The 19,284-nt window shown below is 33.7% G+C and overlaps 1 protein-coding gene across 1 annotated transcript in view; it reads left to right on the top strand.

Annotated features, from left to right (window-relative positions):
* Positions 1–18,968, top strand: part of LOC145247476 (uncharacterized) — a 66,105-nt gene extending 47,137 nt beyond the window's left edge. Inside the window, exons 5-6 of the mRNA XM_080109274.1 lie at positions 459–625; positions 17,238–18,968. Of these exons, the coding sequence (XP_079965400.1) occupies positions 459–625; positions 17,238–18,527 (1,457 nt within the window). The 3' untranslated portion in view covers positions 18,528–18,968. The remainder of the gene's footprint in view (positions 1–458; positions 626–17,237) is intronic.
* Positions 18,969–19,284: the final 316 nt, after the last annotated feature.

Genomic DNA, 19,284 nt, shown 5'->3' with positions numbered 1-19,284 from the left:
TTTCGATTAATAAAGTTTATTATGAAAGGAGTTATAATATTTTAAAGTTAAACGTCCAAAAACGACATTATTTTTGCGCCAACCTTATATATATATATATATATATATATATATATATATATATATATATATATATATATATATGTGTGTGTGTGTGTATATATCCCAAACTCCTAATTGGTTTGTTGTGCATACGCTTGTATTTAACACCTATTTAGAAAAGGACGGTGGAACGCAATTTTCTTTTCAGTCGGCGTTCGTTTTTCTTTTGGGCTTTCTTTTCTGGAATACTGTCTATTTAAGAAGAGAGATCTTTGTTTCAGTTTTTTTTTTTTTTAATTTTTATTTTTATCTTTTATTTTCAAAGAATTACATGTCTTATTATTATTATTATTATTATTATTATTATTATTATTATTATTATTATTATTATTATTGTTGTTGTTTTTCTCTCCTAGGTAAACGGCACAGCTATTCTAACCTTGGTTATTTGGTTTTGGGTAAAGTGATTGAACAAATCACCGGTCTCTCTTACGAAAATTTCATGAAAGGTCTCCTGTCTCAGCTTGACATTCATAACATGGTGGTTGGCAGCAACAGTCCTTCTTATTGCACTAAAGATGAGGTAGGTCTTTGCTCGGATGGACAACACTGAATAAATCAAATCATGTAAACGAATATATATATTTGTATATATATACATATACTTGTATAAACTTGTATATATGCATATACTTGTATAAACTTGTATATATACATATACTTGTATAAACTTGTATATATACATATACTTGTATCAACTTGTATATATACATATACTTGTATATATACATATACTTATAAAAACTTGTATATATACATATACTTGTATAAACTTGTATATATACATATACTTGTATAAACTTGTATATATACATATACTAGTATAAACTTGTATATATACATATACTTGTATATATACATATACTTGTATAAACTTGTATATATACATATACTTGTATAAACTTGTATATATACATATACTTGTATAAACTTGTATATATACGTATACTTGTATATATACATATACTTGTAAAAACTTGTATATATACATATACTTGTATAAAGTTGTATATATACATATACTTGTATAAACTTGTATATATACATATACTTGTATATACTTGTATATATACATATACTTGTATATATACATATACTTGTATAAACTTGTATATATACATATACTTGTATAAACTTGTAAATATACATATACTTGTATAAACTTGTATATATACATATATTTGTATATATACATATACTTGTATAAACTTGTATATATACATATACTTGTATAAACTTGTATATATACATATACTTGTATATACTTGTATATATACATATACTTGTATAAACTTGTATATATACATATACTTGTATAAACTTGTATATATACATATACTTGTATAAACTTGTATATATACATATACTTGTATATACTTGTATATATGCATATACTTGTATAAACTTGTATATATGCATATACTTGTATAAACTTGTACATATACATATACTTGTATATATATATATGCATATATGTATATACATATATATACAAATGGGCTCCTTCAGTCTTTGACAGACTATGTATACCCACGAAGGGGTACCTGTGCAGTAAATTGGGCTTGATGGAGGGGAGACTAAAACTTGCTGCTACGGTTCCCCATTTTTTGGAAATAGGGTATGCTTATGAATATCTCCAGTATCAAATAATCCTTATACACTGTGAAATTTACGTTATGTAGGAAAAACAAAGGGGGGCGATATAACATATGAGAAATATTTGGAATCAAGTCTCTGTTTGCTTCTTTTTTTTTTTTTTTTCAGATCATTTGAAACCATAGCAACAAGTTTTAGTCTTCTCTCCATCACGGCCAGAGATTTGGGGAAAATATCAAATATTTTGTCATTCATATGCAAAACTAGAAAAACAAATGATTATGATTGAAACGTTTTATGGCTGTAAAAAGTTACAAAAATAGGCTCTCGATGATGGATGATCCCCTTAATATGCGACCTTAAGGGCAAATGTCACATAGTCTACTACGCAATTCAGGTCATTACCTTTCCAACAAGTCTTCATTTGTTAAATTCTGATAGTCATTGAGATTTGGAACTCATAAACTTGCCTAAAAATGTGGTATATATATATATATATATATATATATATATATATATATATATATATATATATATATATATATATATATATATATATATACATATATATATATATAAAGCTACTTAATTTACTCACATAAAATTAATATATGAAAGTATAGATTTATGCATAAACTTTAAGTATTTACTTCAAAAGTGCTCAATACGTAGGTAGAGCTAGTTAGTAAGTTATAAAATGTATATGGCGATTAAGCTACACTGAATATTTCGCGTTTCATCCACTCTAGTATTCTTCCGGCTTATATATATATATATATATATATATATATATATATATATATATATATATATATATATATATATATATATATATATTAAACTGTAATTCAATGAATTTCAAAAAACTCTTATTGAAATGAAATGAAGTGGTTGAGTTTCATATCAAAGAATTTTTATTATTCTAAGCAAGACAAAGAATGTTTTAGAAAGTTTATCTCCTTAACCTATAGGGTTTCGATGTCTACCATCTCATCAGAGGAGTGAAAATATTAGCAAATAGTTATAAAGGTATGCACCCTATTTGCTAAAGTCAGTGAGACATGGAAAGTCAAAGTGAAAATAATATATTTATCAGAAGTTCTGTAGCAGGAGTATTTGTAGAAAAAGGATATGAATGTTTTTGTTCATCCAACTTGTTTGGTAAAATCCATTAGATGGGATAACTTATAGAATATTACTGCCAGTAATATTTTGTAAGCCTACAATCTCACGTTTACATAACCACTGATTGTTAAATAAAAACTACTCTGAAGTATATATATATATATATATATATATATATATATATATATATATATATATATATATATATATATATATATATATATATATATAATGGGTTGAGAAATTACAACAAGAGAAAGATGTATATTTAAATGAGGGGGTCACCATCAATGTGTATTTTTTAACATCATTTTATTATTTCGTGTTTTGATTTTTCATTAAATGTTTAGATCATTGTTATAATGTTTTTTATATCATTGAAATCGTTTTTATCGCGTTTCAGGCATTCTGTGAAGCGTCCTCTTCAGAAACTATTAAAAATGTAAAATATTTAGAATATACTTAAGATGTGTTTAAAATGTAAAAGAGCATTTTCATAGTCCATTTCTACTCTTCATTCGTGTGTTCAACCCCTACTCCTTGTTCGTTGGGGGTCAGACCGTGGTCATTGTTGTTTTTTTGTTTCCCTCTCTCTCTTTTTGCGTTTCTACTTATCTTTCTTTATTTGTTCTCATTTTTTTTTTCTTTTTTTCACTTACTTCAGTGGAAGTGAGGCGCACATTCGTACTTGGTCAAATGGGTGCGTACGGTAGGGTAGGGTAGGGTGTGTGTGCGTGTGTTTGTAGAATATGTGTTCTGTGTTATAGCATTATAAATTTATTTGCATCCCTACGAAAGCAAATGTGATCCAAGGTCGTTTCTAATGTGTGTGTGTGAGGGGGGGGCAGCTCCTCTGAAACAAGGGTAATTGGTAGGGATGTTTTCATTCAATTTTGATATTTATTTTTTTGGATTTTTAGATTTTAGTATTGTGATTTTTTGTTTCATAACTCTTTAAATTTTTTAATCAAAAAAATATGATGCTTTGCTTTTTGAATTGCCTGTCTGCATATAACCTTCACATGCAACAACTACGTTACATTCCAAGAAAACAATAATGATTCACAAGATAATGCATTCATATTGGAATCGTCCCATCACTACTTTTGTTGCATAGTATTCAGGGCAACGTCAGAATTATTGCTGGTTGTATACATACACATGCATATTGAACTGGGTGCACACACACGCAAATATTGTTGACAAGTCTTTAAAAGAAGAAATGTCATCAGAAATCATAACATTGGGATGAATGTACAAAAGGTTTGGAATTCAACATTCTTAAGATAACCAAGTTTTCGAAAATGTAAACAACCATTTGGAATGTGGCTTGGATTTGACAATTGTGGATATGTGTCAATAATAATAACAAATGAATGCATGTTAAATGGACAGAGAGAAGAAAAAAGACAACGAGGAAGTTGACCTTTGTCATCAGTCGTCAACAAGCCACCTGTCACTGAACATCTCTCTCTCTCTCTCTCTCTCTCTCTCTCTCTCTCTCTCTCTCTCTCTCTCTCCATAGCATACTGTGAAAGTATTGTGGAGAGAATAAATTTTCACTTTTTTATATACCCAAAATTGTCAATGTCTGTGATATATCCTGCGGTGGGTGGCCGTAATAAAAGGATATTCAAGAAAGGTATTCCACCAGGGAAATAAATGGATAAAGAGGTTCTGAAGTAATAAAGAAATAGAGAAGTTTATTGAGAATATTTACAGAGACAGCATGTTACGTTTTTAAGTGTTCCCGCCCAGGGAAGGCTCTCCCAACCGGTGACCGGTGATAACGTTCTTTCGATAAAAAGTTCCGGCGGTGAATTGCTCATCTCGCCATAACAGTCTGTTATATATATTTGCCGCGTATTGTGGCACATGATTTCTGAAGTAAATAGAACTACGACATTAGGTAACACTTTAGTATCTCTACCCTAACCCTAACCCTAACCCTCAACCTCGTAACAATCCCCATTTTTGGCACTTTTTTACAGCCATAAAATGTTTCAATCATGGTCATTTGTTTTCCTAGTTTTGCATATGAATTACAAAATATCTGATATTTCCCTCAAACCTCTGGCCTTGAATGAGGGGAGACTAAAACTTGCTGCTATGGTTTCAAATCATCAGAAATAACAACAAGGGGAGACTTGATTCCAAATATTTCTCATATGTTATATCTCCCCTCTTTTAGAAATAGGGTACGATTATGAAAGTACCTGTAAATAAATGTTTGTTGTTTCAACTAAAAAAAAAAAAAAGTGAGTCGAATTCTTTCCTTGTCTTTGTTTATGCTGTCTGCATAAAACGTGTGGGTCTTGAGTGTTGACATGTAATGACTACGTTATACCATAAGAAAACAATAATGGGTCATAAGAAGATGATGCATTCATATTGGAATCGTCCTATCACTACTTTGGTATTTCTACCCTAACTCTCAACCCCATAACAGTCCTGAAACTCAGCGTCAGATAAATTTGTAGTAAGGATAAAATTAAAGTGGGTCACACGTTCCTCATAGAAATTAATGTCCGAAAAAAAAAATCTCGATATGTGAATTTTTATCGAACGTCCGCGATGTGTGACACTAAAGCGAATGGCTGTTAGTCAGATTCACGGCTGCGTGGAATTTAAATAATTTCCGGTTATTTTATATAACAACGGACATTTCCTTTCTATGGGACGCTGCCAAGTTTATGAGCAAAATATCGTATATTTTGCCAATAATTTGGTTCTTTGTACTTTTGATAGCATATCTGCAATATTATCAAGCATGTTTCTCCTCTGTTTATATATTTATACACAGCATTTCAGGCCGGCGTTGCCCGGATGTTTGGAGGTGTATGTTGAGCAAAAAAAAAAAAGCGGTCATTTTTATTTAACTTTGACTCCTATTATGACCCCTTAACATTGATTGTTTTAGGCTCAAATTCAGTTATTAACTTAGATCTATGTCCAAGGAAGCCATATATAAAATTTCAAGTGTTTAGACCCAAAATTGTCGGAGGAGTTTGGTAGAGTTCTCAAAGGTCAAATCGTTGAACTTTGACCCTTTAATAGCCAAATTTCTGGCCGAAAATGGATTACAAAGATTTTCCCAGATCTCAGTACCCTGTATATAAAATTTCGAGTCTGTAGACTTAAAATTGACAGAGTTATTGCGTAGGGAAATGTACACAGACAGACACACAGACACTTTCACTTTTATAGATATAATAGATGTATATGTGTACGCAATGTGACAATATTCATGATGTATTCCAGCCAAAGTATCTAGATAAATAAAACAGTAGATGTATTTACGTGTGTCTGTGTAAAAATACTTAATCGATAAACTCTTAAACTACTGGTCACATAACACTGAAAATAATAGGAAATAGTAATCACACACTAAGGACGGTTTATCTATCTATATATCTATAAAAGTGAGAATGTGTGTGGATGTGAGAACACTTCTCAACCTATATACTCAACGAATTTTTGATCTACAAACGTGAAATTTTGTATATAGGGTATTCAGACAGGTAGAAACGTTTTGATCAGTTTTCATCTAGAAAAAAGGGCTTCTGAGAGGTAAAAATTGGAAAATGGGAACTTTGAGGTCATCGGATTTTTGTCTGCTAATTGTTTCACAAATACGCATGCGTGAATCGTTCACATGACAGATTACTTATGTTAAGAATAAGTAGGTATGAAAACATTTGTTAAAAATTGTGTCAAGCCTGCGTAATGGTTATCGTACTTGACTCACAAGAAGTGAACTGTTTACTCGCATGCACATGTCTCAGTTTCTTTCTGTTTTTGTTGTTTTGCTTCAGTTTTTTTTTTTTTTTTTTAAGAATTTAACGTTATATTTAATACCTATACGGTATTTCTGTTTATAATAAATAAGAATTCTGCATTAATAAAAGTATAAATATTTATGTGTATTTTATGAACGGCAACGCCGAGCAGCTTGCTAGTCTATAAATATAAAAGCGAAAATGTATGTATGTATGTATGTATGTCACCCTCCTCCTAGCGACCCTCCTCACCAAACAAGTCTGGTGGGGGAACCAGTTTAGTCGCCGGTGACCCGACCATGAGGCAGGTAGTACTGGGTTACATGGTACCAGTAGCATATGACATGACCTGACACACAAGGAGGGTGGCTAGTCTCCCTGAAGGATTAAAAACAAGACCTTCCAAAGGGCGAATGGACCCTTTTTCGGGGTCAACGGCCAACTAGCACCATGTGTGTTTGTGTGTTGGGGTGGAGAGGGCTCCCTTAAGCCGTGGTGAAGGCAACCTTTCTAGGAGAAGCAAATCTCTGATTTAAAAAACCATAAAGCGGGAGACCAGTACCCGCGTTAAGCTGGTCTGCAGTTTAACTTGTTGCTGGCTATCTTGCTCTTGCTTGTTGCTGGATCTCAACATTTTGAACCAAGAGAGAGATTTAGCTGTCGTACAAAGCTAAGACTCTGTAACATCACCTGTGTATAGATACTCCCTCAGGCATTTGTCTATAAAAATGGTCCTGTGGCGATGGAAAAGTTATGCCGCATGGAGGCTTGAAATGCTGGAAACATGTAATAATTGATCTCGATAACCGTCTTCAGTATCATGCCTGCGTGAGCGTATGAATTCACCAGTAGGACTAAGAAAAAAAAAAAGTCATTTCTGGGCTCCTGGACATTAAGTGTCTGAGGGAGTGGCACTCGTCTGACAAGACGTTTGCAACCATCATGTATGTATGTATGTATGTATGTATGCATGTGTGTTCGCTTTTTCTGTGTGTCTACAAAAGGCTTCTTTCAGAGAAGCGGTCACTCGGTTCACAACTTTTTAAAACTTTTTATATCACATAGAAATCGTAATATCTCACAGTTAACAACGAAGCTCGCCTGCCTATTTAATTTGGTCGATTTCGGGAAGATAAATATTCTATATTTGTTGCTCGCCGCATGTGGGTTAGTCTTCTTCCTATAACATCTTGGGGGTGGGAAAAAAAAAGCGTTCAGCAGTAAATGAATACTATCCCGCAGCTGACCTCATTAACTCATTAAAATGGGCACCTGCTAAATCCAACTAATTAAATAAATTCAAACGTGTTTCCGTTAGTATCTCGTGGTGGGGCAATGGTTAACATCGCACGTTTTATTTTTTTTCACACTTTAATTTACAACTTTGCCTCGACGGTTCGGGTTCGATCCTCATACTTACTTTTTTTTTTAACCCCCCCCCCCCCAAACACCCGGGCAACGCCGGGTACCCCTCGCTAGTATATCTATAAAAGTGAGAATGTGTGTGTGTGTGTGTGTGTGAAAAGATATTTCTCAACTTTATATGCAATGAATTTTTGATCTACAGGCTTGAAATTTGATATGTAGGGTACTCAGACATGAGGAAAACGTTTTAATTAATTTTCATCTGGAAAAAGGTCTGCTAAGGAGTCAAAATTGAAAAATTGGTACTTGGGGGTCACCAGATTTTTATTATTATATTATTTTTTATTCATTTCTTGTCTTGAGTTGCAATGTTTTGGTCGATGTAACTTCTGACCTGTTTCAGATGTATCTTGTCAAATTAAGGAATGTTTTTGTAAAACTCGGGAATCTAAACAGAATTTTGAATGGAACCCTTTATCTATTTTATAAGGGTAGCATGCTCTTGTTTCATCAGCCCTAACTGGATAGAGGTCTTAAGTAATTTGTGATTGTATTTTTTCAGTTGTCCAACCTTCAAGAGAATATCACTTTTTACGATTGGGTTTTTTTTTTCCAAGTACTCTAACCACTACACCATGGGTCCTAAGTAATTCGCAAATATATTTTGAGCATTGCTCACACTGAAGAATGAGCCTTCAATCTCCAGAAGAGTGTAATTTTATAATTACATTTTACCAAGTACTTTATCCACTATGCCATGGGTCCTTGTGGACAAGATGCACCTGAAGAAGGTCGGAGGTACATTTGTAGGCATGGCTTTTTCAATATTTTTTAAGTAGGTATTACCAAAAATTCCTCAATTTATTTCATTGTTTCAAAGTTTTCATCAGTAATATACATCAGTGTTCTTGGATATTGGCAGCTGACCCCTGGGAAGAGAAACATCCATAGGATTGGGCACATGCAGACAGATTCCATGTTAGGAATGTTGGATTTTCCACCATTGTCTAATGGAATGCATAATTTGACCCAGAAGTATGTGAGAGGATATCGGTCAAAGGATTTAAACATGAGACAATAGGAAATGTTAAACATTCCAGTGGAAAAAGAGTGTTTATATAAAGAAGTTGTCAGAGAGAAGCAAGGCTGTCACATTTCTTCACTACCCGATATCCGACTGAACCACACACCCACCTCATGCTACTTCAGAAATTTCAAAACACCGGTAATAACTTATAATCTAAAGCTACTTTGTCGGTGTGAAATAAAAACAATATGTTCTTTTATAGATCAACTGTGTTGTTTTACTCGCTGTCAGTGTGAATATATCTTGGACTAGCGACTAAAGTAGATGTTAACAATTAAAACGCATTTTGAACAGCCGGCTGTAATGAATACATAACATGTTTACATAAAAAAGAATCTATCCATCTAAATTTGAAATAGCATTTTCATTGCTAGGTGTGCAGATTGAATGCAAAGCGAAATACAAATACCACAAAAAGTGATATTACCGATTATCAATGGATGTTCGTTCATTGAAACAACAAGGATCATCTGATCATATAACTTAAATATTGACAGATGCGACATCGAACACAAATTCTTAGAGAATTTACTGCTTAACTAAAATCGTTTCCTTCTTAACTTAGTTTTCTAATCTGAGGATTGAGAGATGCAGACGGACAGACATTGAAATGATACTTGCCTTAGATTACTCACATTACTGCACCATGTTCCATCACTTCCAAAGTGAGACTGACTTGAAAAGCCTTTGTCTCTCTCTCTCGGTCAAAAACGTGACTCATATCATATACTTTTATCGTTCAACACCTGTTTTTCTAGCACGTTTGACCTTCAAATCACATCATCTCCTTCTGAGTTCATTTCAGTTTGACTAGGTTATCCTGACATGTACTAATGTGACCCTTGTCAAAATTCACACTAAATAACTTAATCGCTACTTACTGCCGTAGGGTCTTAAATGTATAACACAAAGTCTTTATTAGCGACATACGTTACATATATAAGAGTCTGACCAATAATCCGCAGGTGCGCAGATTGAATGCATGCATCTTAAAAATTCTTATTTATTAACTGTCAAAAATTAATTGAAAAATCTCTTGATTATTAACGAGGTTGCCTATTGCACTTACTGCAATCAAACATATTTTCTTACCTACATACAAGGTGTCTCCAATAAAGTACCTGACTTTTTTCTTATAGGAACTTTTATTGATAGTACGCACATGAAACTCTAGTCCTCTTTGAAGTAATCTCCTACGGCTGCAATGCACTTGCTGTACCAGTCCAACAACTTCTGAAAGGCTCCATAGAAATCCTCTTGTGTGAGCGTATCAATGACCCTTGTCACAGCCTTTTTCATCTCCTCAATTGTTTGATAACAACAGACTCTAAGGTTTTCCTTGAGATTAGGAAATAACCAAAAGTCACAGGGAGCAAGGTCTGGACAATAGGGAGGGTGAGGAACTGTCTTGATGTCCATCTTGGTCAAATAGTCTGCAATCTTCTCTGCACACCATTGAGACAAACTTCACGCAAATCTTCTGCATATTCAGTTCCTCACAAACAATTGTGTGTACAGTTCCCACACTGACATCAAACTGTGTAATTATTGTCTTTATAGACACACGTCAGTCCTTATCCATGAAATTCTTTATTTGGGCAATCAACTCTGGTGTTCTGACTTCCTTACTCTTCCCACACTTCTCATTATCCTACACAGAATCTCTGCCTTTCTTGAATCTCTTATGCCACTCAAAAACTGATGCTTGATTCATGCAAGTTGTTCCAAAAGCAGTCTGAAGCATTTCATGCGTTTCTGTGGCATTTTTTCCAAGTTTTAAACAGAAATTTATTGCATATTGTGCTTCTCAAGTGTCCTCACGTTCAGATTGTATTTTTGAAATCCACCAGCTGTGACAATCAGGCTTTAGTAGGGTGTATTCTAATTCCTGCTGTAGCTGTTCATTTGAACTTGAAATCATAAAAATTGGTCAGTCATCTCATAAGATGTATAGCAATACTATTCTGAATTTTAAAGAGTCTGTGACAATTTTAAATGCTTGTACAAAAATGTCTGGAAACTTATTGGAGACATCACGAGTAATTTTGTCTGTCAGTTTGTTTGGGGAACTCTCGCTACCAAACTACTGTCATATTTTGGTCTGCAGACTTGATACTTGATATGTAGGAAATTCGGACCTTTAGAACAAATACAATTTGATTTATAGCTAATTGCTAAGGAGTTAAAATTGATAAAATTAGAACTTGGCAAGCATAAGTCGACTCTACGCATATACGAATATACATTTATATATTAATGTCAGTTTAGTTTTAGATTTTTTATATCCATCTGTTGGTGGCTCGGATGGTAACTAATAAGGTTGGAGTGATACACGTTTTGGTTTCGATTCTAGATGATGCCACCCAAGTCATATTCTTTTGAAATGAATATTATATGTTGGGTACAATATAATAATCAAAGAGTATTGGCTATATAATAATTAATATGGAATCCACATCAATCAAAATATCATATTTAAGCATATTTTATGACCGAGGCCATACCAGGTGGCCATTGCTATGCATTGGGTACAATATAATAATCAATAGAGAATTGGCTTTATAATAATAAATAGGAAATTTGCATAAATTAAAATATCATATTAATGCGTTTGAGTTGAAAATGAATATCGTTTTTCTTTGTATCATCTACCCACAACAAAACTATATTTAGTGATGCTATTTGTATTTCAGTTTTAATTTGAAAAAAATATATAAAAAAATAATAATCTGAACATTTTGTTACTCCGCCTTCGCAATAAGATTGCCAATGTTTTGCTAACAGGGAAGATTTATAGATCATAAGATCATAATGAGAAATACTTGTACAATATAAGTGTCAATCGCATTTTGTGGTCCGATGATTATAAGACAATGACATGCCAAGTAAACCAGTAATTAGTTTAATATATATATACTAGCAGGACCCATGAAAATTCCATGTAATAATAAAAAATATTTAAATCAATAAATATATTTTGACAGAGCCGATATTTTTCTGGATAAGACTACTCAACGATTGGTACTAATGTATTTCTTTCATTCAAAGAGTATAAAAATGTTTAGACAAAAACTTATTTTTTTTATTTCGCATATATTTTGAAAATACTAGGCGCTGTATGTTTTTTTTTTACATGGCCATCACCACTTATCAATGCCAAGAGGCCACTCGAGGATAAGGGTTAAAGAGTGTACAGTAGTCAATTGGACAATATAGTAACCGTTAGTAATGGAGATTCGGCAAATTTGTTAACTTATATGGAACGGCTCATCAAAAACTTGTCTCCCCTAATCGGGATATACATGCTGACTGGGTACTACATGTAAATCTGAGTTGTTCATTCATATAAAAAAAAATAACAAAAACATTTACGTCTTTATAAAATATATCTTAGTATAATTTAACTAACAGGGAGGATCCATTACATAACTAAATATAAGATAGATAGCTGATATAATTCTATAGATAAAAGAGTTATCTACTCCTGATATGGGAAGTACCTGGGGAGTTATCTGCTCCTGATATTATATATAGAGACCAGGTGGCAGCAGCTATTTGCTTTTTGAGTGGAACTCAACAATGAACTCTTGTACAACGTCTTCCTTACTGTAGCCAAGATCATTCAGCTACTACAAACGAATATAACCTTTTTGTGGTGCATATCAATATCCAATATCTTAACTGTTAAAATATTATTTTATTAAATATTTTGCCATTATATGATATAATCGCATTGAAACACCAGTTTTTCTTAGATCACCAAAGTTAAGCAACATGGAGCCTGGCCAGTACAAGATGGGTAATCATTTGGAAATATTTAACATTGTAAAGATCTCATATTCCAAAAATCATGTGTGTTTGGGTAGTAACTGTTTTATTTAGCTAGTAAATGAAAATATTTAGTTGTACACTGCTGGTTATTAAATGACAAAATAGTTTTCTAACGAATGATAAAAAATATAAAAATTGAATAGTTTTTTTTGTATAGTTTTCCAAGACTATATATATTTGTACCCAGAGGGTTCACAGGGTGTATATATTAGGTCGAATATTAAAAATGATTGTTTGCCTTAGATTAAAGTATGACAGGTTTTTGGCCTGCCCGACCCTGAACGCTTTATTAACTTGTGCCAATAAAAATACATGAATACAACAGAACTTTATTCTGATAATGCTTATGTCTTTTTGGTCAGTGCGACGCTTGGCAACAAATCAAATATTTGAAGTATTGCCGCTAAAACTATGCAACTATTTTTTCAAAATTACTTTTTTGTCTTTATATGTATATATTAGTGTTGAGATGATTAATCGGAATCAGAATCGGCAAATTCGGAGCTTTTTAGGGTATCGGTATCGGAATCAGGAAAATTTGAGCCTATTTTCCGATGCCGAAACCGATTCTTTTACTTATCCATTTTATTTGATTTTCGTTTTGTAAAACATCGTCCACTGCTTGTAGTAATAATAAAATAATAAATATTTCTTGATTTAAACTTCCAGTAGGACTAAAATCTCTAGATCACCACCTCACAAGTGTGTTTTTACATTTAAGATGTGTTTTTACAATAATCGTGAAAAAAAAAATTATAGTAAAATATCTAGAGATTTATAAAGAATCTGAATCTGAATCGGTAATTGTATCGGAATCGGAAAAAATATTATATATATGTATATATATGTATATATAGTCATCTGCATGTAGTAGTTTCGCTGTTTCACAGCTCATCAGTGAGGCTAGACAAGCAACTACCTCAAGCCAGGATCGAAACCCGACCACCCAAATGACAGTCGGAGCTTCTAACCATTGCACTATTCAGCTGCTGCTATGCGGGCAATGAATTAACAATGTTTTGACATTGTCCAAATACCTAAGCTCAATTTGTTTACACAAAGAGTACCGCTTCATACGCTAATAGTAATTTGTATATCACTTTCAAATATGCTCAACCCAAGATAGGGAGCATTATATATATATATATATATATATATATATATATATATATATATATATATATATATTAGTCATCCACATATAGTACTGTTTCACTTTCACAGCTCATCAGTGTGACTAGACAAGCAACTACCTCAAGCCAAGATCGAAACCCGACCACCCAAATGACAGTCGGAGCTTCTAACTGTTGTGCTATTTGACTGCTGCTATGCTGACAGTGAATTAACAATGTTTTGACATTGTCCAAATACCTAAGCTCAATTTGTTTACACAAAGAGTACCGCTTCATATGCTAATGGTAATTTTTATATATATATATATATTGCTCTATATCTTTTGATGTTTTGTTTTTTTTAGTTTTCGATTTTTGTTGTCCTCTTTTTTTTTTTTTAGTAAGGAACCTCATATTTTGAACGTGAGCAATTATATGCATCGTCTGGATGCAAGAGCTTCTTTCCTAGAACTGCCCACCTGTGGAACTAGAGGATAAAACTACCAACTATCAACTAAATGGTTGTAGGTTTGATCCCTGGTTCGGGATGGGTATTAATCTAGCTGCACTAAGGAGCTGTGATACAATGGAACAGTATGCTTGTAGATGGCCAACGCTGGTTGAGTATATATGGTGTAATATAGAGATCTAGTATTCACAAATCTACACATTAAATTAGGCTGTATTTTGGCAATAACGCATTGAATATTGTCTCCAAAGTGGTCTATTGTGTTTGGTTTATCAGTGTCGACTTTACATATCCACAAATCGCAAAGTTAAGGTGGCCAGTTAACAGTTTTATTTTGTGAAATTATTCGTTCATCAGATGTTTATCTTAGTGAATTACTCTTATTGCATGTTATGTAGCATGAAATAAAATGATAAATTGCCAAACTAAGTTGAACTCAAAGTATCCGATAGCTGCCAAATCTGCAATTAAAAAAGACAATTGTGAAGTTAAAGTTCGCCGTTTCTAAAATAAAAATACCCTATTCTTTTTCTCTTACAGTGATACTGAAATAAGTGGGCGGTGTCTACGTTTCTTGGTTGTGTGTTTCCTTCAGTTGTTATCCAATGCAACTTGTAATGTTGAATCAAGTATTTTCAAATAAATTCCTGTTGAGCCGTCCTCGTCCTCTTAAATAATTTAACCCCATCCAAGGTCCACCATTACTGATCATGTAGTTTGACCATCTACCTAACAATTAACCCTTATCCTAGAATGGCCTCTTAGCCTTGATAAGTGATGACCTCCCAAGTAAAAATAAATACAAGTGAATTACAGTTTCTAAGGCGATAACTAACGTTCTATTCGTTGTGTGACACGTGGCTCTATCCTGCTGAAACCAAATGATGAATTGCGAAACTGTTTTACAGACCTGGGTCATCCTGACATGTACTAATGTGACCCTGGTCAAAATTCATACGAACTAACTGCTGGGGACGCACCCCTGGAATAATGAATTAATCCATGATGTCACTTCCATCCATGACGTGACTTCCGGGTAACGTGGACCGGCAGTCAGTGACGGACACACGGAGAGTATGGTCGTCACTAACTAGTCCAGCAGTTGAGCAAAGATATTGCTCAATTTACTTCTTTTTTTTTTTTCATGTGTTTTCGTTAATACATATTTATTTAACTCTTACTGTGTTCTCCCTCGTTAATTAACACTAACTTAATTGCTGCTTACTTAGGGTCTCTTTAATAATTACGGATCGCCACACTATTTGAGAACCATTGCTGCAACCATTAAGCTACACGACTTGCCAGCGAGAAAATCCTGGACTAAAAATAACCTTCGATATTGATTATAACATATTTAGCAACTCTATGGCTTTTTTTTTTCTTTTTAGCATTTTTTCTGCTTTTTTTTTAAACTTTTATATTGTATGTCCTCATTTATTACGAATAGATGTTAGATTATTGTTGTTACTTTGTGTGGGGGGTGGGGATCTGAGACATTGTTTTTTTTGTTTTGTTTTTTTTTCAAGTTATTCATTATTATGGCGAAACCCGTGCCAAGGTTTGTACAAAGGTATTTTTGTACGAACTGTGCCGTCAGCTCATAATAATAATAATAATCATAATAATAATAATAATCATAATAATAATAATAAATGATAATAATAATAATAATAATAAATAATAATAATAATGATAATAATAATAATAATCATAAATGATAATAATAATCAATAATAATAATAATAATAATAATGATAATAATAATAATAATAATAAATGATAATAATAATAATAATAATAATAATAATAATAATAATAATAATAATAATAATAATAATAATAAATGATGGCTATCAATATCAATTTCAATGTTTTGTGACAATACTAGTTCACTATCTGCGCGTCGCGTCGCCCATCATCGGTTTTGGATTCCTGCCCAACTTGACCGTTTTCCAATATTTTTGTCCAGCTATTCCCTCCCCTTAACCCCAACCCTTCTCTTATTTACTATACAAAGTTAGAAAAAAAAAAAAAAAACAATGTGGCTATTCATCCTGCCACGGTTGTGCGATTCTTTTTATCGACAAAAAAAAAAAATAATAATGACCGCATGAAACTGCTAAAATTGCCTTCGTCTGCGGATACAACGTAAGGATTATAATAATAATTTGCCAGGTGAAAGAGAGTTCTTTCTTTTTTTCTACATTTATTTTTATATCTTTAATTAAAAAGCTGGCATAATGGTTAGAATATTTGCTAATGAGTCAGGAGACCGAGGTTCAATCAGTTGTCTCCAGATTTCTCCAGCCAGCCTGCACCTTGAACCAGACCCCAAGAACGTTTGCTCAACAAGAGCAGCAGCAGCAACCCCTGCCTTTGACTGAAGGAAGCAAGATGAAAAAAAAATCTTCAATGACTCACATACAAGTCTTCTTCATCTTAAGCACACATTCCTACACACTAGCGAGAGTCAAGCAAACAGAAACGAATTGCTACTCACAGCTATACATGCACTAACAAGAAAAAGGTAAACCAACGCACACACACATACACAATGCCACGCTGCCAAATACTCAAGTGCGTATATTACTTACATACGCATATCATTCATACAAAAAAGCTATAATGGCCGAAAGAATCGTTACAATTGCCTTCATATAACACTGTTATCATTATTCTAAACCTGCAGAAATTGTTATGGTTTTAGCAAGATGTAAAATCTTCACTGTGATATGCTATTGATTCTAAATATTTTCTGTTCTACATTTCAGGTGGAATATTACCATAATCCTTCACCAAATTCTGCCTCGTTCGACTATTCCAAAGAGTTTTGGATGCCAGCTCATTCCAAATCGGTGGTCATGGATGGCACTGCAGCCTATGGAGGATGGGTGGCCACTACGTCAAGTCTTGTTCATATTTACGACTCACTGGCTGGCTATGGACTGCAGCAACTTTTAAAAGAGAAAACATCTAGAACAATGCTTGACCGTCCGACTTACGAACATGGGCCAGAATGGTATGGACTCGGAATGGACGTAGAAGACAACGGCCTTTCTTGGAGCCATACTGGTGCCATGGAAGGGACATCTTGCACAGTCATGCATGAGAAGTCTGGTCTCACATGGGCATTGTATTTTAACGCGTGGTCAAAAGATATGGATTTAAACGGACTGGTTAAATATGCAATTAGTACTGTGTCGTCTTTGCCCTTGAGACAAGAGTCAATAAACTTGCCACATAAATATCTAAGTGTTATCAGCGAAGATCAAACCCAAGGGATTACAGTCATGTTACCGCTTATATACTTAAAAGAACACGTCCGTTTGATGAGCGAGGCTGGGTATAATGCCCAGTGGATTAACTGCTGTAAATGGAATGCTGAAAACCATTTTAATATTATCTGGAATCAAGATAATGAACACGGATCTTTCCACATCATGATCAACATAAAAAGCAATCGCTTTGAGGAAACTAACCAAAGACAATCAGAAAATGGGTATTTTATTAAGCATTTAGAAAACTATTCCATTGCGGATGAAGTATACTTTGCTATTGTTTTTAAAAAACAGCCCAACGTCGTCCAGAAAGTTTTCCATCATCAAAATCCTGAAGAACATCTTTGTCGGCTGGACAAGATGCAGGAGCACGGCTTTCACTTGGTGATACAATCTTTGACTTCTGTTAACGGTTCCTTGGTTGTCTCATCCGTGTACGAAAAAGCAGAACTCTCAGAGAAAACCGTTTCTTGGACTGCTATAACGGTGGACAATTTCCTCTTTGAACTAAACAAGCAGATACAAAACAATTCAAGTTTGGTGTATGTTAAATTCTTTAACGATGGTGAGGACCCTCTTGTGAGCGCTATCTGGAATTCAAAGACTAACAATAATTACTGGCAGAGGAATGGCGTTTCTCGTTATGGCTTCCTCTACGAATTAAAGCTGTGTGCAGTAAGAAACCGAAAAATGGACTACCTAAGTGCATACGTTGAGGATGGAGCGGTCAACTTTGCAGCCTTCTGGCCATGCAAGACTGACAGTACAAAGAGCTCATCTTGAAATGAGTGATCCTGCTAGTAATAGATATTTGATTAAATATTTATTACTAACGGGATCACCCGAAGTGGCTCGGGATTGAATGATGATCAACGAATATTTCGCACGCCCATATTTTTATTGTCATCGAAATTAGTTAAATCACCTATTTATCAATCAAATCGATTGATTGCCTGCTCTGGGGACCCATTGTGGTGCACTTGGAGGAAACTTCACATGCCCCTCTGCAGTGACTTAGTCTGCAATACATTGATATCTACATTGCACTGTAGAGAACAATGACTTGAATCAAAGTTTAAAATACAAAAGTCAAGTATCATGGTGCAATTGTGCTTTAAACAGAAACATTCATTTTGAATGCTCCCCCATCATATCAAGGAACCTACTGTTGATTTTATATGTCAGGTATTTTGGCTTGTGTGGTAATAAAACTTTTCAAACGCACTTGTGCTGTTAGGCTGTGTAAGGTGTTAACTTTAGTAAACATCGCCTGTTTTTTCATTCATCAGATTATTTTGATTATCGATTATCGATACTTATCGAAGACATTCCAATACACAACCTATCTAAGAACACTGCCAGGCACAACAAGTACCTTCGTGTGAAATTTCATAAAATTTGACCCAGTCATTTTCGAGTCCATAGGAAATGAACTCACAGACACACAAACACACATGCAAGCACACAAACACACACACAAACACACACGCACAAACACATAAACACACACATAAACACACACACAGACAAAGTTCCTTTT

The sequence above is a fragment of the Euprymna scolopes genome, chromosome 25 (genome assembly GCF_053919585.1).
Source record: "Euprymna scolopes isolate OS-2025 chromosome 25, ASM5391958v1, whole genome shotgun sequence".
Classification (NCBI taxonomy): Eukaryota; Metazoa; Mollusca; class Cephalopoda; order Sepiida; family Sepiolidae; genus Euprymna; species Euprymna scolopes.
This window is presented reverse-complemented; position numbering and strand designations above follow the sequence as displayed.